We start from the raw sequence: 27,527 nt of genomic DNA on the forward strand, positions 1-27,527 counted from the left end.
CTCAAATCTCATCTTTAATTGTAGTTCCCATAATCCCCATGCGTCATGGGAGGGATCTAGTGGGAGGTAATTGAATCATGGCAATGGTTACCCTCATGCTGTTCTCGTGATAGTGGGTTCTCACAAGATCTGATGGTTTTATAAGGGGCTTTTTCCCCTTTTGCTCAGCACTTCTCCTTGCTGTCACCGTGTGAGGATGTGTTTGCTTCCCCTTCCACCATGATTATAAGTTTCCTGAGGCCTCCCCAGCCATGCTGAACTGTGAGTCAATTAAACCTCTTTCCTTTATAAATTACCCAGTTTCGGGTATGTCTTTATTAGCAGTGTGAGAACCGCAAATTGGTACCACAGAGAATGGGGCACTGCTGTAAAGATACCCGAAAATGTGAAAGCAACTTTGGAAGTGGGTAACAGGCAGAGACTGGAACTAATGGAAGGGCTCAGAAGACAGGAAAATGTGGGTAAGTTTGGAACTTCCTAGAGATTCGTTGAATGGCTTTGACCAAAATGCTGATAGTGCTATGGACAACGAAGTCCAGGCCGAGGTGGTCTCGGAGATGAGGAACTTACTGGGAACTGGAGTAAAGGTCACTCTTGCTATGCAAAGAGACTGGTGGCATTTTGCCCCTGCCCTAGAGATCCACATGTGGAACTTTGAACTTGAGAGAAACAATTTAGGGTATCTGGTTGAAGAAATTTCTAAGCAGCAAAGCATTCAAGAGGAAGCAGAGCACAAAAGTTGGGAAAATTTGCAGCCTGATGATGTGATAGAAAAGAAAGCCCCATTTTCAGGTGAGAAATTCAAGCCAGCTGCAGAAATTTGCATAAGTAACAAGGAGCCAAATGTTAATCACCAAGACAATGGGGAAAATGTCTCCAGGGCATGGCAGAGGACTTCATGGCAGCCTCTCCCATCACAGGCCTGGAGACCTAGGAGGGAAAAATGGTTTCATGAGATGGGTCCTGGGCCCCCCTGCTGTGTGCAGCCTTGAAACTTTGTGCCCTGCTTCCCGGCAGCTCCGGCTGGCCATGACTAAAAGGGGTCAATGTACAGCTCAGACCATTGCTTCGGGGGTACAAGCCCCAAGCCTTGGCAGCTGCCACATGGTGTTGGGCCTGTGGGTGCACAGAAGTCAATAACTGAGGTTTGGGAACCTCCACTTAGATTTCAGAAGATGTATGGAAATGCCTGGATTTCCAGGCAGAGGTGTGCTGCAGGGGTGGAGCCCTCATGGAGAATCTCTGCAAGTGCAGTGCAGATGGGAAATGTGGGGTCAAAGCCCCCACACAGAGGCTCCACTGGGGCACTGCCTAGTGGAGCTGGAAGAAGAGGGCCACTGCCCAGCAGACCCCAGAATGGTAGATCCACCGACAGCTTGCACCTTGTGCCTGGAAAAGCCGCAGACACTCAATGCCAGCTTGTGAAAGCAGCCAGGAGTGGAGCTGTACCTTGCAAAGCCACAGGGGTGGAGCTGCCCAAGGCCATGGGAGCCCACCTCTTGCATCAGCATGACCTGGATATGAGACATGGAGTCAAAGGAGATCATTTTGGAGCTTCAAGATTTGGCTACCCTGCTGGATTTTGGGCTTGCATGGGGCCTATAGCCTCTTTGTTTTGGCCAATTTCTTCCATGTGGAATAGGTGTATTTACCCAATGCCTGTACCCCCATTGTATCTAGGAAGTAACCAACTTGCTTTTGATTTTACAGGTTCATAAGCAGAAGGGACTTGCCTTGTCTCAGATGAGACTTTGGACTTGGACTTTTGAGTTAATGCTGGAATGAGTTAAGACTTTGGGGGACTGTTAGGAAGACATGATTGTGTTTTGAAATGTGAGGACATGAGATTTTGGAGGAGCCAGGGGCAGTCCCCACCCAAATCTCATCTTGAATTATAGTTCCCATAATCCCCACGTCATGGGAATTACCTCCGATGGGAGGTAACTGAATCATGGGAGCAGTTACCCTCATGCTGTTCTCATGATAGTGAGTTCTCACAAGATCTGGCTTTTTTTTTTTTTTTTTTTTTTTTTTTGAGACAGAGTCTTGCTCGATCTCCCAGGCTGGAGTGCAGTGGCACAATCTAAGCTCACTGCAACCTACATCTCTCGGGTTCAAGTGATTCTCCTGCCTCAGCCTCTTGACTAGCCAGGATTACGGGTGCTCACCACCATGCTTGGCTAATTTTTTTTTTTTTTTTTTTTGTATTTTACAGACGGGGTTTCACTATGTTGGCTAGGCTGGTCTTGAACTCCTGACTTCAGGTGATCTGCCTGCCTTGGCCTCCCAAAGTGCTGGGATTACAGGCATAAGCCACTGCACCCAGCTGATCTGATGGTTTCATAAGTCTTTTCCCCCTTTTGCTCAGCACTTCTCCTTCCTGCCGCCATGTGAAGAAGGACATGTTTGCTTCCCCTTCCACCACGATTGTAAGTTGTTTCCTGAGGCCTCCCCAGCCATGCTGAACTGTGAGTCAATTAAACCTCTTTCCTTTATAAATTATCCAGTTTTGGGTATGTCTTTATTAGTAGAATGAGAACAGACTAATACAACCCTTAAAGGAGACTGATGGAGAGGATTCTTCCTGGATCCCAGCACTTCCTCTGAATGCTACTGACATTCTTCTTGAGGACTTTAAACTGGGAGATAGAAAACAGATTCCATGGCTCAGCAGCCTGAGAGCAGGGAGGGAGCCAAGCTATAGATGACGTGGGCAGCCTCCCCTGAGGCCAGGTGTGGCCGAACCTGGGCAGTGCTGCCACCCACCCCACCAGGGCCAAGTCCTGTCCTTGGAGAGCCAAGCCTCAATCACTGCTAGCCTCAAGTGTCCCCAAGCCACAGTGGCTAGAGGGACTCAGGGAACAGTTCCCAGTCTGCCCTACTTCTCTTACCTTTACCCCTCATACCTCCAAAGTAGACCATGTTCATGAGATCCAAAGCCAGACTCCCAGAGAGCCCTCATTCTCGTTTGTCAGTGTGGTCCCACAAACTCTATTGAGCAGAAATTCCTTTCAGTATCTTGCATGTGAACTTTTGTAGACTCTCACAGCTGTGCAGGTTTCACCTGTGTTTGTGTTCTGTTGGTTCAGTCATGAGCAGAATTGGGGAAGGAATCAGGCACACCTACCTCAGTACTAATTTTTTTTGGCTGTCTTTTCCCAAAATGTCATAGATCAGTTATAGATAACAGAAGAGTAACTGTACAGGAAAACTGTCACTTTGGGCTGTCTGTGCTGCTTAAATAGGAAGGCGGCTGCATCTTTGATCCCAATTTTAAAATTTCTTCTTACTGTAACTATGAGGTAAAGGAGCCAGCACATCAAACATTTTCACCTGCAACAAATAGGAATCATTTTCTTATGCACCGAATTGAGAACTTTGGAATGAGTGGCTCTATTTTTTCTTTTTTTTCCCCCTTGTCTGTTCTCCATATCCCATTCATTCTGTTTTATTTATTTTATTTTTTTTAGACCGAGTTTTGCTCTTGTTGCCCAGGCTGGAGTGCAATGGCAGTCTCGGCTCACTGCAACTTCCACATCCCAGGTTCAAGTGATTCTCCTGCCTCAGCCTCCCAAGTAGCTGGGATTACAGGCACCTGCCACCATGCCCAGCTAATTTTTTGCATTTTTAGTAGAGACGGGGTTTCACCATGTTGGCCAGGATGGTCTCGAACTCCTGACCTCAGGTGATTCCACCCGCCTCAGCCTCCCAAAGTGCTGGGATTACAGGCACCTGCCACCATGCCCAGCTAATTTTTTGCATTTTTAGTAGAGACGGGGTTTCACCATGTTGGCCAGGATGGTCTCGAACTCCTGACCTCAGGTGATTCCACCCGCCTCAGCCTCCCAAAGTGCTGGGATTACAGGCATGAGCCACCGTGCCCAGCCTCATTCTTTTACATTTCTCTTTATGTGAATAATCTGCCCTTTGGTTTAGTTCTTTACTCAAGAGCCATGCTGACATCCAAGCTTCCACATCTTAGGAGGCATCTCACATTGCGTTTCATGAACTAATGCATTCATCAAATGTTGAGTAAAGGCCTGTGATGTGCCTGGCCTTCTTTTAGGAGCTGGACAGAATAAAGTTCCTGATCTCATGGAATTTACATCATATCTCATGAAGCTTACGTTCTAGTAAAAGAAATAGATAATAAATAAATATACGTCAGTGGTACCAATGCCAAGAAGAAAAGAAAGCCAAGGTACAAGGCAACAAATGGTAGCATGAAAGTCCCTTTCAGGCCCTCTTTCTTCTTCAGATATCCTTAAAATCTGTGGGGAAAGAGTGCTGGACAATCCTGGCTATACAATCATACTTCAGCAGGACTCCCCAATAATTGTGAAAGGGATGTAGGTATGTTTGTCCATGAACTTCCCTAGTAATATAAGACCACTTGGTGTATTATGAAATCCCCTGAGTCTCTCAAATGTGTGACTCTCCAATCCTAAAATCCTCATCTATAAAATAAAAATGACTATATCCCAGGGTTATTGTGAAGATTCAATAAGCCAGTGTCCAAAAAGGGCCGGGCAGACAGTCAGCAGTAACCATGTGCTGGCTTTTCTTTCCCCATTTCTCCCTTCCCCTTTCCCAGACTCTTACCTTGATAGAAACAGCCTTCTCCCCAAGCCATACATATGATCTGCCTTATGAAGGAACAGTTGGAAGGCAGACTCATTTTTCTTTATTATAAAATTTCCTTAATCCCAGAGAGCCTCAGTCTCTTCAGATAACTTGGCGTGACTAAAAAAAAATTCTTATTGGGTTCATCTAGAGTCTGAGAGGCCTTAGGCGGGTGCTATTATGTAGGGGAAGGTTCAGAAACTGCCATGAAGGAACTAAGGCATTGACTTATAAATACCCTAACATGTGAGCAGATGAGAAAGAGACTTTAGACCAGCTTGGGAGTTGGAAGTTGACTACCACATCTCTCTCCAACACATCATAACCAGGATAAATATGGAAACGTATTTAAAAATCTAAATCTCATTTCCTCCCATTGCCCTCAATGGTACAACGTTAATAAAGAAAATAAATTCCCTGGTGAGTAATATTTTTTATATTATGAGAAACATTAATATTGACAACAAAAACATGTAGCTTCCTTACCCTGACAGTTGAAATCCAGGTTAACTTAGCCCCCTTATAAGGCTCTTGTTTTTTCATTATACGACAGATCAAAACCAAACTCATTACCCTTTCACCAGATCACCCCCTTTCCGGCCTCTTCTTTTGGGGTACACAAAAAAAGCTCTCTGTTAGAAATAGGAGAACACATCCCTTTGACCCTGATCAAGATGTTTAGCTTCTCAGTGTCTTGGGCTCAGACCAGATGAACTCCAAGGGAGTTCCTATACATCTCCTGAACTTTTCCTTTGAAAGTATTCTTCTCCTATTCTTCCTTCCTTCATCCATTTCTACTTCCTCTCGGGTCATAATCCACACCTGCAATATCGGATTGCCCCAGTTCAGCAGGGTCTTCTTCCATTGTTCCAACAGCTCCAGGAATGTGTTTGTGGTGAATCTCCTGTATAGCTGGGCAATCTTTCCTGATACAGCCTCTCCAATGAGCAAGGACAAGCACATACCACGCTGTATATTTGCACTCTTTGTTAAACAGATACAGCTTTTAAGTCCTCATTCATCCCAGCCTCCAGAGAGAGGGTAAGGACAAGGACTCTCGGTAGTGAGGAGAGGAGATTTAGGGCCCACCTTAGGAAAATTGTGAAAAATACAAAAAGCTAGTAGTCATTTTCCAAGTAGACCTAGATGACTAAAGATTTGATATATCACCTGTCTGACCCTCCACTTTTATATTCACAGAGTTGGAATGCTGCAAACATTCTATTGTGAGCTTGCTTTTATTAATGAGAGCCCTGGCCTCATAAAGAAACACACCACAGTCCAGGCCTGCTGGCTAGGAGCACTGTGGAGCAGAGTATTCTTTGGGGTCCAACTACTCACTACTTAGCCAACTTAACTGGCCCCCTGTTCTCACTGTTTCTCACATTCCACTGCTTATCTGGTTGTAAAGTATACTTTTCTCCCCATCTCCGCCTTACCATTGCATCACATTAGAAAAGCATCCTTTCACTTCTGTGCAAGGCTCTATAATGAAAAGAAATAATGAAAAGGTACTTCTCATGATGGAAAATTCCAAGTTATCCAGAGATATGAATAAGGAGAAAAGACAGCTGTCAGCGGGCATCCTTTGAGCCTAACTGAATCCATGTTACAAACCATTTGTGATGGTGCCAAAAGGAACCAGAACATTGCAAAGGATGCAACATGTACTACAGTGTGGTTCCCCCGACTTTGCTTTGATTGAAATGTAAAGATTCAAAAAAATTCTGGGGAACTGAAATAAGATTGACAACTTTTAATTTTTCAAATAAGACCATGAAAAAACAAAGAAAGGCTACCCTCTATTATGGCAATTTCATTTAAAAAGGATGTTTTAGTGGTACGCCCATACAAGGTAATATTTTATTGAGATACAAAAACAGTAAAGTTCTGACACATGCTACAACATGGATGAACCTTGAAAACATTAAGCTACATGAAATTTAGCCAGACGCAAAAGGACAAATACCATATGATCCACTCACATGAAGCATGTAAAGGAGGTAAATGCATAGAGACAGGAAGTAGTTGAGAGGTTACCCGGGGTCGGGGGAGTGGGGAATAGGGAGTTATTGCTTAATGGGCACAGAGTGTGTTTGGAGTGATAAGAAATTTTTGAAATAGATAGTGGTAATGGTTGTACAACATTGTGAGTATAGTTCCACATAATACAATGCCAGTGGATTGTATATAAAAATGGTTTAAATGGTCAAAACCGGAAGGCATTTTAACACACACAGTGGAAAGCACAGAGGTTCACCCATGGACGCTTTCATTGAGGTAGCGGAAAGGACAGGTGCAGTTCCAGGTGAGTTTGTCAGCTGAGCTGTGAAAGAGAGAGTTCTGGCTCATCTGCTGAGAATGAAACGGTCTTGGCATTAGAATCTTATTTCTTCTGACAACAGCTCTCTACTCCTTTGTTCAGCCTTTAATGTTCTCCATGATCTGGTCCTGGGGTTACTTCACCAATACACTCACTACAATGAAGCCTTCACTTCAATCAAGCCCGGGAGCACACCCAGCTCTCTGCCACCTCCATCTCCTTAGTCGGGCTGTTGTTCTTTCTCCTTCGTTCGGCCACCTCCTTCCCATCTTCAAGGCCAGCTCAAGAACCGTCTCCATGTGGAGAAGATCCTTTCTCCCTAATTAGCCTTCATCCTCCTCACTGCCTCCCCAGCCTTCACCACCAACAGCATTTGAGATGCCACTCCCCACTGGCCCTTACCCACAGCAGTGGGCTGATTACGGCTTTCCATTGGTTAATCCCAGGCAGGCGCCTTCTCATATGCTTATTTGGCATATGCTTCCCTAAACAAGTGCTAAAGGTCTTATAAGTACTCAGTAGACACCCACCTCGGCCTCCCAAAGTGCTGGGATTACAGGCATGAGCCACCGCTCCACCCTCCAATTATTTCTTAGGATGAATTCCTGGAAGTAGAGCTTATAGGTCAGTGGTAAGAACCTATTTGTAATATGCTTTTTAAATGAAACACGGGTGATAAAGCAGATTTAGGGCACATGCTAATTTTTCAGTACTTTGATGTGCTCAAAAAATTTAATCAGTTAAAACTCCAACTTTTAAAAAATAAATTCAAAGAATTTAAATAGATGTTTTTCCACATTCCATCCACTTCAAACTATGAAAACATGTAAAAAGCACAGAAATCTAACATTGATTTGGGAGACAAGACATATCCTAATTTCAAAAAAATTTTTATTAGTTCTTTAATCAAATGAGAAAAAAGGTTAAGCAGAAAAAGATGAACCCACATTTGTAAAAAGCGATTTCCTCCAAATTTTGAAGAAAAAAATTTTTATTCTAAGAAATACATATTCATTATAGAAAATTTGGAAAATACAGAGAATAGAGAAAATGTGAATTTCCCAGAATCCAACAACACACAGATAACCTTACAGTTTTACTATTTTCTATATACATGTGTATTTTTAAACAATTTGCTCTTTTCTTCTTCCCCACCCTACCTCCCAAAAAAGTGGGGAAGGCAGCTCCTGGTGGGCCACACCTGAGCCTGCCTCTCCACCATTCCATCCTCACCACCGGCCTCCCTTCCGCTGAGCTGTGGCCCGTTTCCTCGCTTACGTCCCAGACTTTTCTATAAACACACAATCCACCCCATGGCATGCCAAGGCTGCTCTGCTCCCAGAACTGCCAATGCCCAGCGAAACGGGAGGACTCAAAGTCAACTGCCAAGCTACCTTCTTCACTCCAGAGCCAGGCTCCAGGGAACACTGAAGATTTATCTCAGCTGACCAACAACGGAGCAGTAACTAACACCTCTTAAATATATATAGCACTTTAAAGTTTAAAAAGTCCTCCCACACACATTTAATCTTCACAAAACCCTCAGAGGCAAACAGAACAGATATCCCCATTTAACAGAAAAGGAAACCGAGGCACAGAGGGGTTGGGTGAAAAGCAAAACTAGTGAATGGTAGAGCTTGGATGTGGAGCCATAAATTGACTCCAAGGTCAGAGCTCTTTAACATAGCCATTATTAGCAAACTATTTTTAATCTGACCACTGGAAATTAAGAGTCAGAAGGATCTTTAATAAATCCTCTAATCTAGTAGCCTTTTAGTAGTCACATGTAAGGAACATAAGGCCCGGAAAAACTAGATGACTGACCAAAGTCGCCAGCTAGTAAGTGACGAAGTAGGTCTGAAGGCACAATCTTCAGACTCCCAGGCCAGTGCTCACTCCAGTCGTCCCTAGAGAGAGAGAGATGGTCTGTAATAGGTGGTCTCTCATCCGGTGTCTTCTGCTTAGCCAAATGTCAATCAGGAATTAAAATCCTAAAAGTGTAGAATGTTAGAGCCAGAAAGGACCCTAAGGACCACTCAGGCAACGCCCTGGCTTCACAGATGAGGAATGTGAATCCAAGCCCCTGATGTTCCATTCTGTGTATCTTGCACCCATCATGTTACTTCGCTTCCCAACAGAGTCAGAAATTAAATCTGGCCAAAGACGTTTACTTCCTTCTTTGACACTCAGTGTCTCTTTGACACTCAGTATGAGGCAGGCCACAGATCAGCAAAGCGAAAGTGAAATTAAACAGGATTTGACATTCAGAAGATACTTGGTTGGTAACAGATTTACCCACCATGACTGTATCACAAAATAACCAACTGCTGAGTTCCAAGGAGGCTCCCCGACTCTGCCTCTGTCCTCCACCTCCCCTCCCCAGCGAGCCAGAGAGGGTCTATTGAAATGTGTCCCTGGTTTAGGAAAGGGTGCCCACGGTCCTCCAGAAGTCACATGTCCCTGCAATTTGTGAAAATGTAGCAATATTCTGGCCAAAAGCTTCTACTCCGCGAGTCAACCAGGAGCACCTCCCCAGGCTGTCCCTCCTCCTAAGGTCACTATCTCGGCACCATCGAAACCCGCACGTGACTGTCCATCACCTTGATTCTTCGGCAGTTCCTTGGTCCCATGGCTAGCCTTATCTCTCCAGTGAGACGGGAAGCCCTTTGAGGGAAAGGGACCACTTCCTCTACTGAACAGCTACTACGTGCCAGACAATGTGCTTGGCAGGGTAAGACATGGCTCCTACCTTCAAGAAACTTACAGAAGGATAAGAAAAACCATGTGCAAAAAAGTAAGCGCAGTCACGTAGGTATAAACAGTAAGCCAAGGAGCCCAGAAGAGGGGCATATACTGGCGGGGTGGGATAGCTGCCCGGTCTTAAAAGGCAAAAGAAGGCGGGAGGGCAAGCCAGGCAGGAAGCCCAGCGTCAAGGAGAGAAGCGGCTTGGTTTACAGGAGATAAAAACAGTTCGAAGTTGCTGGAACATCAAGCGCAAGGCAGGGAGCGGTGGGAGTTCAGGCTGGAGCGGTGGGGCCTAGCAAGGTGGCCACAGGCACAAGCCCGCGTAATTCCCAGCGGCTGGGTACCGGAGGGCCGCTTACGCAATTCGCAAGTGAACGAATTTGGGCGCCCATGGCGAGGCTCTGTCAATGACGGTCGGTGGTGGCGCCGCCAGCCCCCCGCCCCCGTGCACCTGTGCGCCTTCGCAGCTGCCAAAGCAAACGCAGGCTCCCCGACTTCGCCAGATTTTCAAAGCGGGCTGCCAGCCCCGGGCCACTGCCACTGCCGCCCCGGGCCCCCGCCCCCGGACCCCTGGTTTATGCGCTCGGATTACAGCGCCTGTTGACGCACTGTGGCGGCCGCCTGCGCGCCAGCGGGGCCCGGCGGTTTTCTCTGCAGTCGCCACCGGGTTTTCCCGAAGAAGAGTCCCTCCCGACCTGGGGCTGGGGAAGCTGGGGGCGGTGAAGGCTGCTTCGGCCCGGCTGGCCCCAGGCGGGGCACCGCGGCGGGGAAGGGGCCGGGGCCGCTGGGGCTTGTGCGAGGCGCAGTACGGGAATCCGTCCCCCCCGGGACAGCGCGGCGGGAAACAAACAGGACGAGCTCCCTCCTCTCCGCGCCCGCGCGCCTAGGCGCCAGGGGTGGCAACGGCCTCAGGGGTCGAGGGAGGCGGCTCGGGCTCCCCGCGCTGCCAGGCTTAGCCTTGGGCTGGGGCTGGGGCCAGGGCCGCGGCAGGCACCCGCGGCGGGGGCGCAAGCGGCGCCCGGGAGCGGCTTGGGGCAGGGGCGCGCTCGATCGGGGCGCTTGGTGGCCCCGGGCCCGTGCACCGGTGCCCAGACCGCTGTCATTACCTGGCCAGTGTAGTTTTCCCGGAGCCCGGGAGGCCTCGCAGGAGGTAGAGGTGTTTCCTAAAGCTGTGGCGGCGAGGAGGTGTCCCCCGCGGGGGCGGCCGGGGCGGCCGCTGCCGCTGCTGCTGCTGCTGCTGGAGGCTCAGCCTCCCAAAAGATTGAAGGAAACTGTCCTCCATGGGCAGGAGGGCTGGCTGCGAGAGCCCCGGGTTCCCTTTACTGAAGTCACGGTCTTGGCCAAAGCTGTTGTTTTTGTGACTCTCCGGCCATGTGATGGATAGAGGGGCGGGCGCTGGGAGCCCAGCCCCTCCTTTCCACCCGCCGGAACCGTGCTGCGTGGGAGGGGGCGTCCCTACCTGGAAAGCTGGGGACGCTGGGAGACTCACAGCCCGGAAAACAAGGGTGACGCACCCACTCCCATCTCGACCCCCGCTCCGCCTCCTGGTGCCCTTTGCCCTGAGCAGCGGAGGGGAGGGGCCCCGTCTAGTGGGTCTCTGGGACACTTCCCCGGCCTGGAAGCCAGGCCTCCTGCCACAGCCCTCCCCAACCCCAGCCCCGACCTGCCTAGACCCTGAAAGTGAAATCATTTTAGCTGATGATTAATGAGCTGCCCGGCATTGTAAATGGCAACAGTAAAGGCCATTGTCTCCCCCGATTTGTGAGCACCAACATCTGGCTGGCGTCCCAAGGGCTACCACCACTCTCCCAGGGCTTGTATCTTTTCTTGTTTCATCTTTCTTTAGCAGCCTGCCAAAAATATTATTAGAAAGCTTTGTTGCCGCTACATAACTTTAAATCTCTCCTTCCTCAGAAAAAGCACCCATAAAACTCAGATTGATTTATGAACAGTAGCATAAGGGCTACCGCCCAGGTACCTGCCCTGTTGCCGCCTGAGAAGTGGAGGCTTCTTGGAGAACTCTTTCAGATCCCTGGGGAAAGTGGCAGAGTCTACCGAAACCATTTATAGAGAAGTATCCAGACTGAAGTTCTCAGTTCCAGGAACTAGGGAGTACCCATTGGTTGATCACCATAGTGACTCTCCAACAGTTCACCCTCAAGAGCGTGACAGAGTGATCCTGTTTTCTGAACCAAAATTCACCATGCCTGCCTGAAAGAAACAACATTCAAAATTGACACCATCCTGGGAAATGCAGAATATATGGTGGCTTTGGCTATAATAATTATTGTAAAGTAATAAATTCTATTTCTGTCAGCTAAGGTACTAAAATTGTGAAAAGAAACTATGAAGAAAGTGTGATTTCCTTCTAAAACAAAGTCCAGAGATTTCACAGTTAGCTTTTAGGAAGGGACTATCCAAGTGGGGAGGGGCTCTGTGCTGAGAACTTCCCCTTCCCCTTGGGATTTCCCTCTAGGGATGGGATAGGGCTGAGTGGGAGACGAGCTGCTCTCCCTTGAAAATCCATTCCCAGCGTGGAGGAAGAATACTTTCCTCATTCTTCTCAGCACTGCTAAGAAACAATGGAATTTCAAAGACCTCTAAATATTAGGAGGGAACCCATAAGGAACAGAAAATATACATAAATGGTAAAAATAGTGACACAATCTCTGTATCCTATCATAATTTGCCCAGCTTCACATGCTACCTTTTTCATTTTAACCTGCACTGGCTAATATGGGGACCACTGGTCACATGTGGCTAGTGAGCACTTGGAATGTGGCTACTGCAAACACGCTGTGCCCGGACCCGGTGCAGTGGCTCACGCCTGTAGTCCCAGCACTTTGGGAGGCCAAGGCAGGAGGATCACTTGAGGCTAGGAGTTTGAGACCAGCCTGGGCAACCTAGTGAGACCCTGTATCTACCAAAAATTCAAAAATTAGCCAGGTTGTGGTGGTGTGTGCCTGTAGTCCTAGCTCCTTGGGGGGCTGAAGTGGGAGGATCACTTGAGCCAGCAAGTTCAAGACTGCAGTGAGCTATGATGGTACCACTGCACTCAAGCCTGGACAACAAAGCAAGACCCTGTCTCCTAAAAAACATAAAGTAAAATTTAAAAAATACACAGTGAATTTTGAAGATTCAGTATGAAAAAAGAGATATTAAAAAATTTTTTATATTGGTTATATGTTGAAATGGTGTGCTGGGTACATTGGGTTAATACATTATTAGAATTAATTTCATTTATTTTTATCTTCCATTGTGGCTCCTAGAGAGTTTAAGTTACATACGTAGCTGGCATTATATTCCTACTGGACAGGGCTGCATAAGCATCCGTCCACTTCCATTTCCCTCTGTTAAGAGGTCCCAGGCAGCAGCTGCAGGAAGACAATGCAGCTTTGGGGGTAGGGGTTTCAGCACAGGGCTTGTGGCAAGTAGAGCTATCTAATAGATGCCAGGAAACGTGAGTGTGTTCCTTATGAGAGGTGGCTGAGCTCAGAGCTTTGGAAATCCTTTCCCCTACAAGGAGATAGAGAAGAGAGAAGACAGCTGAGGAAGGGGTCCTGAGGACACCAGCATTTAAGGACTGTGCCCTCAAGTGGATCTAGCAGAGGAGAGGACGATTGAATGACCAACAATTAAACAGAACACTGAAAGATGCAGGGAAGCCCAGGGAGGGAGTTTCAAGGAGGATCACATGGTCAGCAGCACCTGGAGACGATCTTACACACTGTCCTTTCCCTCTTCTTTAGCTGACATTTAACTAGTCAACAAGTTCTATTTTTCCCAATGTATTCCTCAAAACCACAGTTTAAAGTAAACTGTTTGGGTATCTGTTTCCTCTCACTAGAGGAAGTGAGAGGGCATGGATAGTGTCTTATTTATCTTTGTCAGCCCAGGCTGTAACACAATATCAGCCTGATATTCAGAAGGTGCTTGATAATTGTATATGAACCTAAACTATTTTTTTAAAAGATAATCCTGAGTTTGGGATTTACTAAAAATTAAGACTGAACAGGCCGGGTGCGGTGGCTCACGCCTGTAATCCCAGCACTTTGGGAGGCCAAGGCAGGCAGATCACCTGAGGTCGGGAGTTCGAGACCAGCCTGACCAACATGGAGAAACCCTGTCTCTACTAAAAATACAAAATTAGCCAGGCGTGGTGGCATATGCCTGTAATCCCAGCTACTCAGAAGGCTGAGGCAGGAGAATTGCTTGAATTCGGGAGGCAGAGGTTGTGGTGAACCAAGATCACGCTATTGCACTACAGCCTGGGTAACAAGAGCGAAACTCCATCTCAAAAATAAATAAACAAATAAATAAATAAATAAAATAAAAATAAGGCTGAACAAGATAGTGATAATGTAAGGGAGTAACATAAACAGCCAGCACGATCTCACTTTGCTGCACTAGAAACCATTACTATCATGGACATAAAGAAAATAATCTTATAAACAGCATTTTTGGCAAATGAAGAAACATTGAAATTTTTCTCTAACTATCACTGCTTAACAAGATGTGGAAAAGTAAGAAGGTGTGAAGGAAGAGCTTTTGGAAACTGGAGAGCAAAAGGCCAAGTGTTAATTGATTCGGCCAAAAAAAAAAAAAAATCCTCTGATTTATAGACAGCCAAGAAACAACACAAATTACCCAGCATAAACCCTAAATCTCAGAAACTGGAAGGTTTGGAGGTGGGGCTCTACACTAGAAGGGCAGCTGCAAGTCTGTTTAACAAACAAATGTCCATACCCTAAGCAGCTGCCTGCCCGTCCCCAGGCCTAGAGGTTTGCTCCTTCGTGAAGATTAGACAGAAGATCTGGGAGAAGTAGGGTAAGATAAGACCCGGGGCTCTCTTTCTGCAAATGGGGATTAAGTTGATGTCTACATGTTGAATAGTGCGTAGTCACTCCTTAATTTATATTTTGTAAATATGAATTTTCATATTTTAAGCTTATTAAGTACAACTAAACTAAAACAGAATAAAAAATAATATTAGTAACTTCTAGTATAGTACAAGTCCCACAATCCCTAACCAAAATTGTAGAGGTCAGATATACTTCAGAATTCAGAAAGTGTTTGTTGTTTAAAGGTAATAGTACTGTATATTATCCTATATTCCCAGTGGGGTGTGGCGCAGACCTCTGTAGTTAAACACATTAATATGTTTGCAATGAAATATATGAATATACTTTATACATTCCAAGTGGGATAAATAAGGAGTAAAATTAATTGCCTACCTTTTGGGGTCAGGTATTTTTTTTTTTCTTGGCTCACTGCAATCTCTGCCTCCCATGCTCAAGCGATCATCCCCGCCTCAGCTTCCTGAGTAGCTGGGACTACAGGCGCGTGCCACACACCTGGCTAATTTTTGTATTTTTTGTAAAGATGGGGTTTCACCATGCTGCCCAGACTGGTCTCAAACTCCTGGGCTCAAGTGATCCTCCTGCCTCAGCCTCCCAAAGCGCTGGGATTACAGGCATGAGCCACGGTGCCCAGCTTGTATTTGGGTCAGGTTTGGCTGCAAACTTAGTTTTAATGTCAAACTTATTTAAAAAACAGAAACAGTGGTTGCCAGGGGCTGAGGGGAAGGGGGAAGGGGGAAGGGGGAAAGGGGGAAAGGGGAATGGGTCATTGTTTAATGGGTATAGAATTGCAGTTTTGCAAGATGAAAAGAGTTCCAGAGATGGATGCTAGTGATGGTAGCATGAATGTATTTATAACACACTTAAAAGTGGTTAAGATGGTAAATTTTATATTGGTGTATTTTACCACATTGAATACATTTGGAAAAATAACTATTGATTTTCAGAGCTTTTTGGATTTCAGAATTCTAGAAATGGGATCTCAGACCAACACTTGGATATAGGGGCTAACCTTTTAATCCTAATGCAGTTTTAAAAATAAGGTACTCAAGTTTTCTGTGCCTTACTTTCTTCTATCAAACAAATTAAAGTATGGCATACATCTTCAAATTAGACAATAAAATGTTCAAATTGTTACCTCCTCTGTTGAGTTTTTTTTTATTATTCAGATAACTTATCAAGAATGGTTGAACAGATTATCCAAACTAATTTTGGTATCCAACGGGTACGTCTCTGGAAAGAATCCCTTGGGTTGGCACTGAGCACTCTGACTTTTCTCCGTGATCATGATCTTCAGCGGTACCATGAAGACAGCAGAACTCAACTACAAGCAAACACAAGCCCAGACAAGACCAGAAAACATGTGACATGAACAGTTTGTTTTCAGGTTCCCAGCCTTTACTTCCTGAGTTATGCCACTCCCCTGGCATCCAGGACTTCACAGCTGTCCCCACAGTCCACACTGCTTAGTCCTGCCTCATTCAAGAGCCTGTTCCCTGACATTTCCCAACTCCTTGTCCTTCAGCTGAAACTTGTTCTAGATCCCATTCCCTAAGGAGCCAGCTATGTACATTACAAAAAATTAAAAATAAATGCACTAATTCATGCAAATGTGTTAACATGTTTACTGGGCCAATATGTTCCTCTCCTAAAGAACACAATTTCTATTTTGCCAGAGAACATTTCAAAGGCAATGTTTTGGCCGGGCACAATGGCTCAAGCCTGTAATCCCAGCATTTTGGGAGGCCGAGGTGGGCAGATCACCTGAGGTCAGGAGTTCAAGACCAGCCTGGCCAACATGGCAAAACCCCGTCTCTAAAATAATAAAAATACAAAAATTAGCTGGGTGTTGTGGCGGGCTGTAATACCAGCTATTCAGGAGGCTGAGGTAGGAGAATCGCTTGAACCTGGGAGGTGGAGGTTGCAGTGAGCCACTGTACTCCAGCCTGGGCGACAGAGCAAGATTCCATCTCAAAATAATAATAATAATAAAAAAGGCTGGGCACGGTGGCTCATGCCTGTAATCCCAGCACTTTGGGAGGCCAAGGCAGGTGAATCACGAGGTTAGGAGTTTCAGACCAGCCTAGCCAACATGGTGAAACCCCGTCTCTACTACTCTACTAAATATACAAAAAAAAAAAAAAAATTAGCTGGGCATGGTGGCAGGCGCATGTAATCCCAGCTACTTGGGAGGCTGAGGTGGAGAATCGCTTGAACCCAGGAAGGCAGAGATTGCAGTGAGCTGAGATCGCACCACTGCACTCCAGCCTGGGCAACAAGAGCAAGACCGCGTCTCAAAAAAAAAAAAAAAGAAAAGAAAAGAAAAAAAGAAAGGCAATGCTTTAATCCAAGGCAGTATTTAGGGGAAGGGAATTCACTCTTATTATGAATCTATTATTTTTTAGGCACTAGGCTCCATACTTTGCACAGTTTTTTGTGTTTTGTTTTGTTTGTAGAGATGGAGTCTTGCTCTGTCGTCCAGGCTGGAGTGCAGTGGTGCGATCTCAGCTCACTGCAACCTCTGCCTCCCGGGTTCAAACAATTCTCCTGCCTCAGCCTCCCGAGTAGCTTGGATTACAGGTGTGTGCGACCACATTCAGCTAATTTCCTTTTTTTTTTTTTTTTTTTTTGTATTTTAGTAGAGACAGGGTTTCACCGTGTTGCCCAGGCTGGTCTCAAACTCCTGAGCTCAGGCAATCTGCCGGCCTCAGCCTCCCAAAGTGCTAGGATTACAGGCATGAGCCACCGTGCCCGGCCAGTTTTTTCATTTAATAACTTTGCAAAGTTATTTCATTTAATCCTCATTTAAAAGATAAAAATTTTACAAATTAAGAAACTGAGACTCTGAGAAGGGTCCTCTGTTTAGGGTCACACACAGCTAGTCAGGAGGAGCCTTAAGATGGGGACCCATCCTCTTCCTAGCACCCTGCCCCACTACCGTAAAGGAGTGCCATGACATTAAACACCCTGGCAACCAGCAGGGAGAATATTTGTAAATGGGCACCGACTTGTGGCTCCCAGAGCCAACCAGATTCTCCTGCTATTTCCCTCTTTCTAAATTTCTGTTTACCCCTTGAGACAGACTGGTCAGTACTTAATGCCAAACATAAAACAGGATGCCCTTTCTCAATAAAATAGTAAAAAAAATCTGCACATAGCTATAGCACTCATAAAATTCCCTAAAAAGAAAAAAATAATAATTAAGGGCAGAATGCTCTGTGAGAAGACCCGACAGTTTAGGATACATGTGGGAGATCGTCATGAAAATCAAAATTATGGTTGCAAAATGTCCTTGACACAAATCTACCAATTTCAGCAGACAGAAAAGACTCCTGAAATTGGCCACAGGAAAATATATCCATGCTTGCTGCATGTTGCTTGTACTGGTGTCTCCTCATGTTGGGGCCATCTAGGGGAACTTCACTCACTATAATCTAACTTCAGTCAGAGGTAGGCTAGAGGCTCACTCAGCCAAGTCCTTGCCCAACATGCTATGGCGTTAAATCAAATCCCTACAACATAAATTCCATGAGGGCAGGGGTGTTTTTACTGCTATATCTTCAGTGTCTGACATGAGCACCTCAATAAACATTTGCTGAATAATTTTTTTTTGAGGTGGGGTCTCGCTCTGTCACCCAGGCTGGAGTGCAGTGGGGCGATCTCAGCTCACCACAACCTCTGCCTCCCGGGTTCAAGCGTTTCTCTTGCCTCAGCCTCCCAAGTAGCTGGGATTACATGCACCTGCCACCACACCTGGCTAATTTTTGTATTTTTAGTAGAAACGGGGTTTTGCCATGTTGGCTAGGCTGGTCTCGAACTTCTGACTTCAGGTGAACTGCCTGCCTCGGCCTCCCAAAGTGCTGGGAGTATAGGTGTGAGCCACTACACCTGGCCACATTTGCTGAATAATTGAATGAATGTCTTCACTGCCTTCCTCTAGAATTCCTCATTGTCTCTCATCTCCTCCTGTACCTTATTTATCCCACATTTTTCTAGTGGCCCCTGCAAATCTCTAAACTCTTCTCCCAAATCTTCAGTTCTTCCTCTTCTTTCAGGGGAAGCAGGATTAAAACAAACAAAAAACATTTTTACAGGGTATACATGTATTTCTAGTTGAGAAATGGAAACTAGAATATTCTTAGAAATAAGTTAAAATGAAAAAACATATGGTAAATGCATAGTGCATTCAATTCTTATCAAATGCAGACATATATGCACTGAAATCGTAGCAGCTGTGTTTATTTCATAATTTAGGCATTTGAAAAAAATGCAATGTGTTTATTTTAATGTCAGCTTGATAAGTTTAAAATATAACATGAGTTTGTCTATATGTTTTACCTCTTTTCCTAGAGAATCTAATATTTAAGTAGAACCTACACTCCTAATTCCCAGCCCTCATCACATACCAACCCAAGGGGGGAAATGTCTCATAAATTGTGTGTTGATAGAATGTTATAAAATATGTTCTAACCAATAAAGTGGGAAAATAAATTTGGGAGCAACAATCTAAGCTTTGCTGTATTTCAAAAAAGATCTACACTTAAAGGAAATAAAAACATCACATGTATAATAGCACACAAGGTTGCTATGGTAACAAACTTCATTTTTTATATTTTACTCTCCAGTCGTGCTATAATACATATGAGCTATTACAAACAAATAATGTCAAGATTAACTATTTTATGATCAAACAGAGGTCTCTAGAATAAGTCATACTTACAGTTCAAGGAATTTTCATTTTTCAACCAATCTTCTTCTGTCTTTTCTAGAAATTATAATTAAAATACATAAAATATTAATATTTGGCATTGGAGTTAAGTTTGCATTGTCATTTTACTCATGTAGGGACACTCCTAAAATGACAAAAGAAATATAACAGTGGTTCACGCCTGTAATCCCAGCACTTTGGGAGGCCGAGGTGGGTGGATCACCTGAGGTCAGGAGTTTGAGAACAGCGTGGCCAACATGGCAAAACCCTGTCTCTACTAAAAATACAAAAATTAGCTGGGTGTGGTGGTGCATGCCTGTAGTCCCAGCTACTTGGGAGGTTGAGGCAGGAGAATCACCTGAACCTGGGAGTCAGAAGTTGTAGCGAGCTGAGATCACGCCACTGCACTCCAGCCTGGCTGAGAGAGTGTGACTGTTAAAAAAAAAAAAAAAAAAGAAAGGAAGAAAGAAAGAAAGAAAGAAAACACCTATAAATATCTAATATTTATTTATTTATTTATTTATTTATTTATTTAGAGACAGAGTTTTGCTCTGTCGCCCAGGATGGAGTGCAGTGGCACAATGTTGGCTCACTGCAACCTTCGCCTCCTGGGCTCAAGTGATTCTCCTGCCTCAGCCTCCCAAGTAACTGTGATTACAGGCAAGTGCCACCACACATGGCTAATTTTTTTGTGTTTTTAGTAGAGACAGGGTTTCACTATGTTGGCCAGGCTGGTCTCGAACTCCTGACCTCAAGTGATCCACCCAACTTGGCCTCCCAAAATGCTGGAATTATAGGCATGAGCCACCACACCTGGCCACAAATGTCAATTTAAACATTTAAAATATTGCTCTGTGTGTGTGTATGTGTGTTTTAAGTGGCAATAATGTCTCCATGGGGAATAAGGAGAAACAAGAAGTTGAGGAAAAATGTATTTGGTTTTATTAAATGGACAGACGAAATGAGTCTACTTTGCCCATAGAGGTGTTTATGAGAACAGTTAAGAAATACCTACTGTCCTGAACTATTAGTTCTAGAATGATTCACTAAATTTTGATTTTACTATTCATTTCAAAATGTACCCATTAGCATTGCCTCTGGACACATTTAAATAATAACCAACTAATGTGAACAGAACCCCAGCCACCCCCACTAGGTTAGGTGAAGTACTGGCTTTTCCAGATTTTCTATCATCCTTCTAACCTTCCAAGCCAGTCCTCCTCCAGCTACCTGGAAAATGAACAGCCCTCAGAATAGTTACGTCTGTCACTGTGGACCACAGATCACAACAATAGGAAGGTGCTTCCAAGTCAAGTAACTACAAATCTAATTTGTAGCTGTTACTCTATCATAATGGGTAAGACTGAGGGCTGGACAGGAGAAAAGATGTAATGAAGAATAAAGGACTCACCTACAGTGGGCGCCTTAGTCATCCCCAGTGAGTCCTTATACCTGTATATTCCTCCACAAAGTTAGGGAATTAAATGTAACCTTCTCTTTGGGACTAATTGAAAGAAAACATGCCTATATTATCCACTCATCCCCATCCATATATATCCTTTTTCTAATTTAAGGTATGTAGCACTTCTCTCAAGTTTGATAAATTTTATTTTTTATTCCATAATTTAAAAAAATTTATTGACATAATAATTGTACATATTTATGAGCACAATGTATTTTGATACATGTGTACATTGTGTAATGATCAAATCATGGTAATCAGCATACATATGACTTCAAACATTTATTATTTCTTTGTAGTCAGAACATTCAAAATCCTCTCCTCTAGCTATTTTGAAATATATAATGCATTATTGTTAACTATAGTTAACTATAATCACCCTGCTGTGCAATGAACACCATAGCTTGTACAATGGAATAATACTCAGCCATAAAAAAGAATGAAATCCTGTCATTTGCAACAACGTGGATGAACCTGGAAGAAATTATGTTAATTGAAATAAGCCAGACACAGAAAAATATATACTGCATGATTTCACTCATATATGAAATCTAAAAAGTTAATCTCATAGAAGTAGAGAATAGAACAGTGGTTTCTATTTGAAAGCCATAAAAATATACCTCCACTGTCCAGGTGTGGTGGCTCATGCCTGTAATCCCAGTACTTTGGGAAGCCAAGCCAGGCAAATCACCTGAGGTCAGGAGTTCGAGACCAGCCTGACCAACATGGAGAAACCCCGTGTCTACTAAAAATACAAAAACTTAGCTGGGTGTGGTGGCACATGCCTGTAATCCCAGCTACTAGGGAGGCTGAGGCAGGAGAATTACTTGAACCCAGAAGGTGGAGGTTGTGGTGAGCCAAGATCACGCCATTGCACTCCAGCCTGGGCAACAAGAATGAAACTCCGTCTCAAACAACAACAACAACAACAACAACAAAAATACACACACACACACACACACACACACACACACACACACACACACACACACGTATATACCTCCACTGACATCTTCCATTGCAAGTAGATCATCTTTAGTGTCTTCCAGTCAAGAGGAACCACATAGTCATCAGGCAACAATGATTCTGTGAAAAAAAGAAAGACCTAATCTCATCTCTAATGTCACACAGATTTTTACCCTAACTGTGAAGACATGCAAACCTGATCTCTAATTCACCATACCATTAAAAGTCTGGTTTTAAAGATATTTCGGTGATGTCTAAAGCTGGAGTTTGTCTCAGATCTCAATTAGTAAACACTATCCAGACTCCAATACTAGGATTCATTTGAGTTCTTGCCTTATTTGCAAGGCCACTGACCATGAGCTTGGCTCGTCCAATCTAGCCAAACAAATCGTTTCATAGCCTCTACTTATGGTTTTCTCTTTATCTCTTTCAAGTACATGCCATTTCCAAATATGAAATTCTTTCCCTCTGCTTTTCTTTCAAGCTACATTCTTTTTCCCTTGTACAAACAGGGCTTATAATGCACTTCCACATGGAAGGCATTCCAGAGAAAACTATAACCTCAAATTCTCTTCTACAATCCTTTTAGCACTCTTAATGTCACTCATAAAATATTCATAAGCTTATCATTTATATTTTCTATATGCACTAATTTTATTTTATGTTAGTCTTGTCTCCCAATTTAGAAGGTAAGCTATTTGATGAATGAGGTCTATTTCCTTTAAAAAGCTTTCTGAAGTTTAATTAACGGATGCTTGATCATTGTTGATTATGATGACATCATGCACTCAAGGTAAGCGGAGGCATAGAATCTTTTCACAATAGTGTCTTGATGCATTCTGGTGCCCCTCTAAGGCAGTGATTGCTAATCTTTTCGCATCATAGACCCCTCTGAGGAGCCGATTAAATCTATAGACTTCCCCCCCAAAAAATGGCACAAAATAACCCCCAAAATTTTACATACAATTTCAGAATATGGACCTTGGACTAAGATCCCAGAACTAAAATGTCTTCAGTTATCACTTAAAGCTCCCGAAAGCAAATGCATTTACTTTGAAAAAAATTGGTATGTTTCTTTGGTGTTAGTAGGTGGGTAGAAAAATTACAACAAATAGGCTGGGCGTGGTGGCTCACGCCTGTAATCCCAGCACTTTGGGAGGCCGAGGTGGGTGGATCACGAGGTCAGGAGTTGGAGACCAGCTCGGCCAAGATGGTGAAACCCCATCTCTATTAAGAATACAAAAAAAAAAAAAATTAGCCGGGCGCAGTGGCGGGCGCCTGTAATCCCACCTACTTGGGAGGCTGAGGCAGGAGAATTGCTTGAACCCGGGAGGCAGAGGTTGCAGTGAGCCAAGATCTCACCACTGCACTCTAGCCTGGGTGGCAGAGCGAGACTCCGTCTCAAAAAAAAAAAAAAGAAAAGAAAAAGAAAAAGAAAAATTACAGCAAATAGTCAAGATGTAATTATTCACAAAGTTTACAAATATGATAAATATGATGCCAGAGCCCCAAAAGCAGGTTGATAATTATGACTCCTTGGCCCTAGGACTTAGTCAATCTTTGGTCTCACCTGTGGGACCAAATTTATCTGGAACATCAGAAGCTTAGGAGCCAAGTTAAAAAACTCAGGAAGACAAGCTTTGAGACGAAATGGGTCCCCAAGGAACACTGAGAGGTATAGAACAACAGAAGATACAGGAGAACTGCAAAAATTGGAGCTTTGGCCTCTTGAGTCTTACAGCTTCTGTCCCCAAGGAACAGCACTAGAAAATATCAGCTATTGAGTTACAGATAAGGACAAGCTGGGATAAATATCATAAAGACATTATCTTATATATGCTTATGATTTAAGACAAATTTTTTTTTTTTTAAAGAGTCTTACTCTATCACCCAAGCTGGAGTGCAGTGGTGTGATCTCAGTTCACTGCAATCTCCGCCTCCCAGGTTCAAGCAATTATCCTGCCTCAGCCTCCTAACTAGGTTTACAGGCATGTGCCACAATTCCTGGCTAATTTTTGTATTTTTAGTAGAGATAGGGTTTCACCATGTTGGCCAGGCTGGTCTCGAACTCCTCACCTCAGGTGATCCACCTGCCTCAGCCTCCCAAAGTGCTGGGATTACAGGCATGAGCCACTGTGGCTGGCCCAAAAAGAAATTTAGTTGGAATATTAAAAAATCATATTTTTGCTCGTTTTATTCACATGTAGATTTTTTCATTTCCAAAAATAACAATCTTTTTTTTTTTTTTTTTTTGACAGGGAGTCTCGCTTGGTCACCCAGGCTGGAGTGCAGTGGTGTGATCTCGGCTCACTGCGACCTCTGCCTCCCAGGTTCAAGTGGTTCTCCTGCCTCAGCCTCCTAAGTAGCTAGGATTACAGGCACACGCCACCATGCCCGGCTAATTTTTGTATTTTTAGTAGAGGCATGTTTTTGTCATGTTAGCCAGGCTGGTCTCAAGCTCCTGACCTCAAGCAATCATCCAACCTCAGCATCCCAAAGTGCTAGGATTACAGGTGTGAGCCACCACATCCAGCCCCAAAATAACCTTAAGAGCCTGAAGGAAGCTTTTAAGTCAACTAGTCAGGCTTCCACCTCATCCCTTTCAGTATCCTTTTCAGACTGCCTTTAAAAAGTAAATTCAACTATTTCAGATATCTTTCCTTCATGTAATCTTTGCAATCTGCCATTTACTAATGTATTTGGGAGCTATAATAGTGAATGAGAAAGGAAAGAGCCACGTGTCAAACAAAATAAAGGTAGAAAGTAGAGTTTCTTTTCTGGTGGCCTGGTGGTTCAGGCCTGTAATCCCAGCACTTTGGCAGGCTGAGGCGGGTAGATCACCTGAGGTCAGGAGTTGGAGACCAACCTGGCCAACATGGTGAAACCCCGTCTCTACTAACAATACAAAAATTAGCTGGGTATGGTGGCGGGCGCCTGTAATCCCAGCTACTCAGGAGGCTGAGGCAGGAGAATTGCTTGAACCCCGGAAGTGGAGGTTGCAGTGAGCCGAGATCACACCATTGCACTCCAGCCTGGGCGACAAGAGCGAAACTCCGTCTCAAAAACATAAATAAATAAATTAAATAAATAAATAAATATAAAAAAAGAAAGTAGAAAGGTTTGGCCGGGCGCGGTGGCTCACGCCTGTAATCCCAGCACTTTGGGAGGCCGAGGCAGGCGGATCACGAGGTCAGGAGATCAAGACCATCCTGGCTAACATGGTGAAACCTCGTCTCTACTAAAAATACAAAATAAATAAATAGCCAGGCGTGGTGGCGGGCGCCTGTAGTCCCAGTTACTTGGGAGGCTGAGGCAGGAGAATGGCGTGAACCCGGGAGGCGGAGCTTGCAGTGAGCCGAGATCACGCCACTGCGCTACAGCCTGGGAGACAGAGCGATAAATAAAGCAGCGTATCTCTACTGGTTACATAATCCCTTTTTGCCTGCTTCATCCTCCATTCTTCCCAGTATCTATTGAAATTGAGAGCCCAAGTATTCTAAGTTCTCAAAGACATTGAAAGATACGTGAAGACTACCGACAGCAAAGGGTGGGGACTTTGAAGATCAAGCACCGTTTGCTATGGATCCTCACTCACTGCTGAAAAGCATCACGAGATTAATAAACTGCATGAGATCACTAACCACCAGGTAGAAACACCTCCAAAATTACTTACATATGTTAAACTGGATCTTTTACTTTTAGCAAAAGAAAACAACTTACCCATTGGAACGCCTGGAGATCCAAAAAGCTTTACTAATTGAAAGGCAAACCCTTGTGATAATGGTAGCTCAAGGGAACTATAGTCAGTGCTTGTTAAGTCTTGGCTGTCCTCAGCTGGTAATTGCTTAGGTTCTTCCCATCTTTTCAGCTTTCTATCAAACCTTTCATTTAAAAAGTGAAAATCAGAAGTGACTCCCAAAGAGCACGAAGTATCAGGATGACTATGTAAAATTTCTGGAGAAATAAACTCTGCATCATTTAGTTTATTACCTACTCTTGTCTGAGATTCGAAAGTCAAAAACAGTTTCTTGTTTGTAAAAGATGGCTTCCAAATACTAGATAAATTATGTAGCACAAAAGAAGGAATATAATTTTTGTATAAAGATGCAGAGCACCTTAGTCTGTTAAATGACAGGCAATGAGAAAAACACTGTCCATCAATATTTAAAGGAGTAGCTTTGATAATATCAAGGTAAAACCACAATGGATGATGATCAAAGGTCATAAGTTTTTGTTTATTCTCCTCTTCACTGTTCCTTTCTGAAATTCTACCTTTTTCTTCTCCAAAAGTAATTTTTAGTCCATGGTTTTTTGTTAACAGATCACATTTCTCCCTTTCTTTTACACCGATACGACTCTGTCCTAATAAGTCAAAATTTGGTACCAAATTGAAAATCCTTTTCTTCCTCCTTTTCTTATTTTTTGTTGATTCTAAGGCATTCTTTGGTATATCCGGTTGAGGTAAGCAGCTTCTGAAGAGGTTTGTTTCTATGAATGAATCCATAGTTTCAGATGGAGGTGAAAAATCTTCATTTCCTATCAGTAGTTTGTCTGTCAATATTTCTGGATTGTTTCCTGGTTCTGATGCTGCCACCGAAGTGAAGATCATTTGAATCCATTGCCCCCTGCTGTCAGGACCAGCCAACTTACGTGCTCTATCTTTCTTTGGTCTCTGTTCACATATAAACTTATGAGGTCCTGCAGGCCAGCTACCAAAATAGGGCTGTCTGTCAGAGCCCAGCTGTAAATCTTCATCAGATAAATTGGTTGTGAAAAAAGCCCAGTGATTGATTTTAGTTGCATACACTTGTTCCTCTCTTAAAACTTTATCTGACATTCTGATTCCATGTTGATGGCACAGAATGGGTTCATGTGGGAGACTTTTATCTACTATTTCTCTCTTCTTCATAAATAAGCATGAAGTTTCTGCAGAAAGGTCCTGGGTGTCTAATGCTATGGTATGCCTATTTCTAATATGCTTTTCTACCTTCATGCCTGAGCAGTCATCAGTTGTTACACAGGAAAGGTTTTGAGTCAGTATTGGACAAGTAACGGAGATTTCATTAGGCCTCAGTAACAAACTTACAAACAAGTTATCACCTTCCTTAGAAAGGTAATTCTTTGGTGTGTTGTCCAATTCAACTATAGACATAACGTTTTGGAAACTGTCTTTAGGATCTTTATTTTTCCATCTTTTTTCTTTATATCCAGTCACAAAATCTCCGACTTCATTTTGTAGACCATCAATGAAGGGATATTCTGATTCTCTTCTGGTCTTTTCAATGTCTTCCTCTTCACTCTGAGATGGGTCCTGATCTCCCGGTGTAAGATCACTTAAGAATTCTAATGAGTTTTCCTCCATGATTCTATTCTGACTGTTCTGCTTTTTGTTTCTTTTTCTGTTCCTCTTCTGTTTGGTTTTGCTGAGCCTGTGCCCAGTTTTCTTCAAAACTCTTTCTCTGAAATATTAAAGAATTAAGAAAATGTATGACTTAATTACATGTATAACATAAGCAAACTATAACATCATACTCTTCATGTGCAGGTTTAAAAACCTTTAGTACAAGAGACTCTCAAGTGTGCACGTACTTTTTGTTTGTTTGTTTGTTTGTTTGTTTTGAGATGGAGTCTCGCTTCATTGCCTAGGCTGAAGTGCAGTGGTGTGATCTTGGTTCACTGCAACCTCTGCCTCCCGGGTTTCAAGCAATTCTCCTGCCTCATCCTCGCAAGTAGCTGGTATTATGGGTGCCTACCACCATGCTTGTCTAATTTTTTTGTATTTTTAGTAGAGACAGGGTTTCACCATGTTGGCCAGGCTAATCCTGAACTCCTGATCTCAGG

The 27,527-nt window shown here is 43.9% G+C and overlaps 2 protein-coding genes and 1 non-coding gene across 21 annotated transcripts in view; all 3 read right to left on the bottom strand.

Moving 5' to 3' along the window:
* N4BP2L1 (NEDD4 binding protein 2 like 1) overlaps positions 1–15,680 on the bottom strand; it is a 31,211-nt gene extending 15,531 nt beyond the window's left edge. The window contains exons 1-3 of one of the 12 annotated variants that reach the window (XM_063697254.1): positions 10,798–10,936; positions 3,128–3,333; positions 2,892–2,991 (exon numbers count right to left, since the gene is read on the bottom strand). Coding sequence is in view for 8 of the 12 variants with exons in the window: in XM_031001417.3 (XP_030857277.1) it covers positions 8,727–8,853; positions 10,798–11,381 (711 nt within the window). In the remaining 4 variants the exon portion in view is untranslated. Of the gene's footprint in view, positions 1–2,891; positions 3,334–8,672; positions 8,854–10,797 lie in introns of those variants that run through there. The other 11 variants (XM_063697253.1, XM_063697252.1, XM_031001417.3 and 8 more) reach the window with 11 other exon arrangements.
* On the bottom strand, positions 3,147–3,273 carry LOC115930469 (small nucleolar RNA SNORA16B/SNORA16A family). Its single transcript, XR_004067105.1, has one exon. It is a non-coding gene; the product is annotated as a small nucleolar RNA SNORA16B/SNORA16A family (small nucleolar RNA).
* Positions 15,681–15,684: 4 nt separating the features above from the next.
* LOC101153444 (NEDD4 binding protein 2 like 2) overlaps positions 15,685–27,527 on the bottom strand; it is a 106,217-nt gene continuing 94,374 nt past the window's right edge. For 4 of the 8 annotated variants that reach the window (XM_019039657.4, XM_063697249.1, XM_063697250.1 and 1 more), the window contains 4 exons: positions 25,407–27,145; positions 21,721–21,806; positions 19,271–19,315; positions 15,692–15,874 (listed from right to left, as the gene is read on the bottom strand). In XM_019039657.4, the coding sequence (XP_018895202.3) occupies positions 19,292–19,315; positions 21,721–21,806; positions 25,407–27,145 (1,849 nt within the window). In that variant the 3' untranslated portion in view covers positions 15,692–15,874; positions 19,271–19,291. Of the gene's footprint in view, positions 15,875–19,270; positions 19,316–20,853; positions 21,195–21,720; positions 21,807–25,406; positions 27,146–27,527 lie in introns of those variants that run through there. The other 4 variants (XM_063697247.1, XM_019039659.3, XM_063697248.1 and 1 more) reach the window with 3 other exon arrangements.

This window comes from Gorilla gorilla, chromosome 14 (assembly GCF_029281585.2).
Source record: "Gorilla gorilla gorilla isolate KB3781 chromosome 14, NHGRI_mGorGor1-v2.1_pri, whole genome shotgun sequence".
Taxonomy (NCBI): domain Eukaryota; kingdom Metazoa; phylum Chordata; class Mammalia; order Primates; family Hominidae; genus Gorilla; species Gorilla gorilla.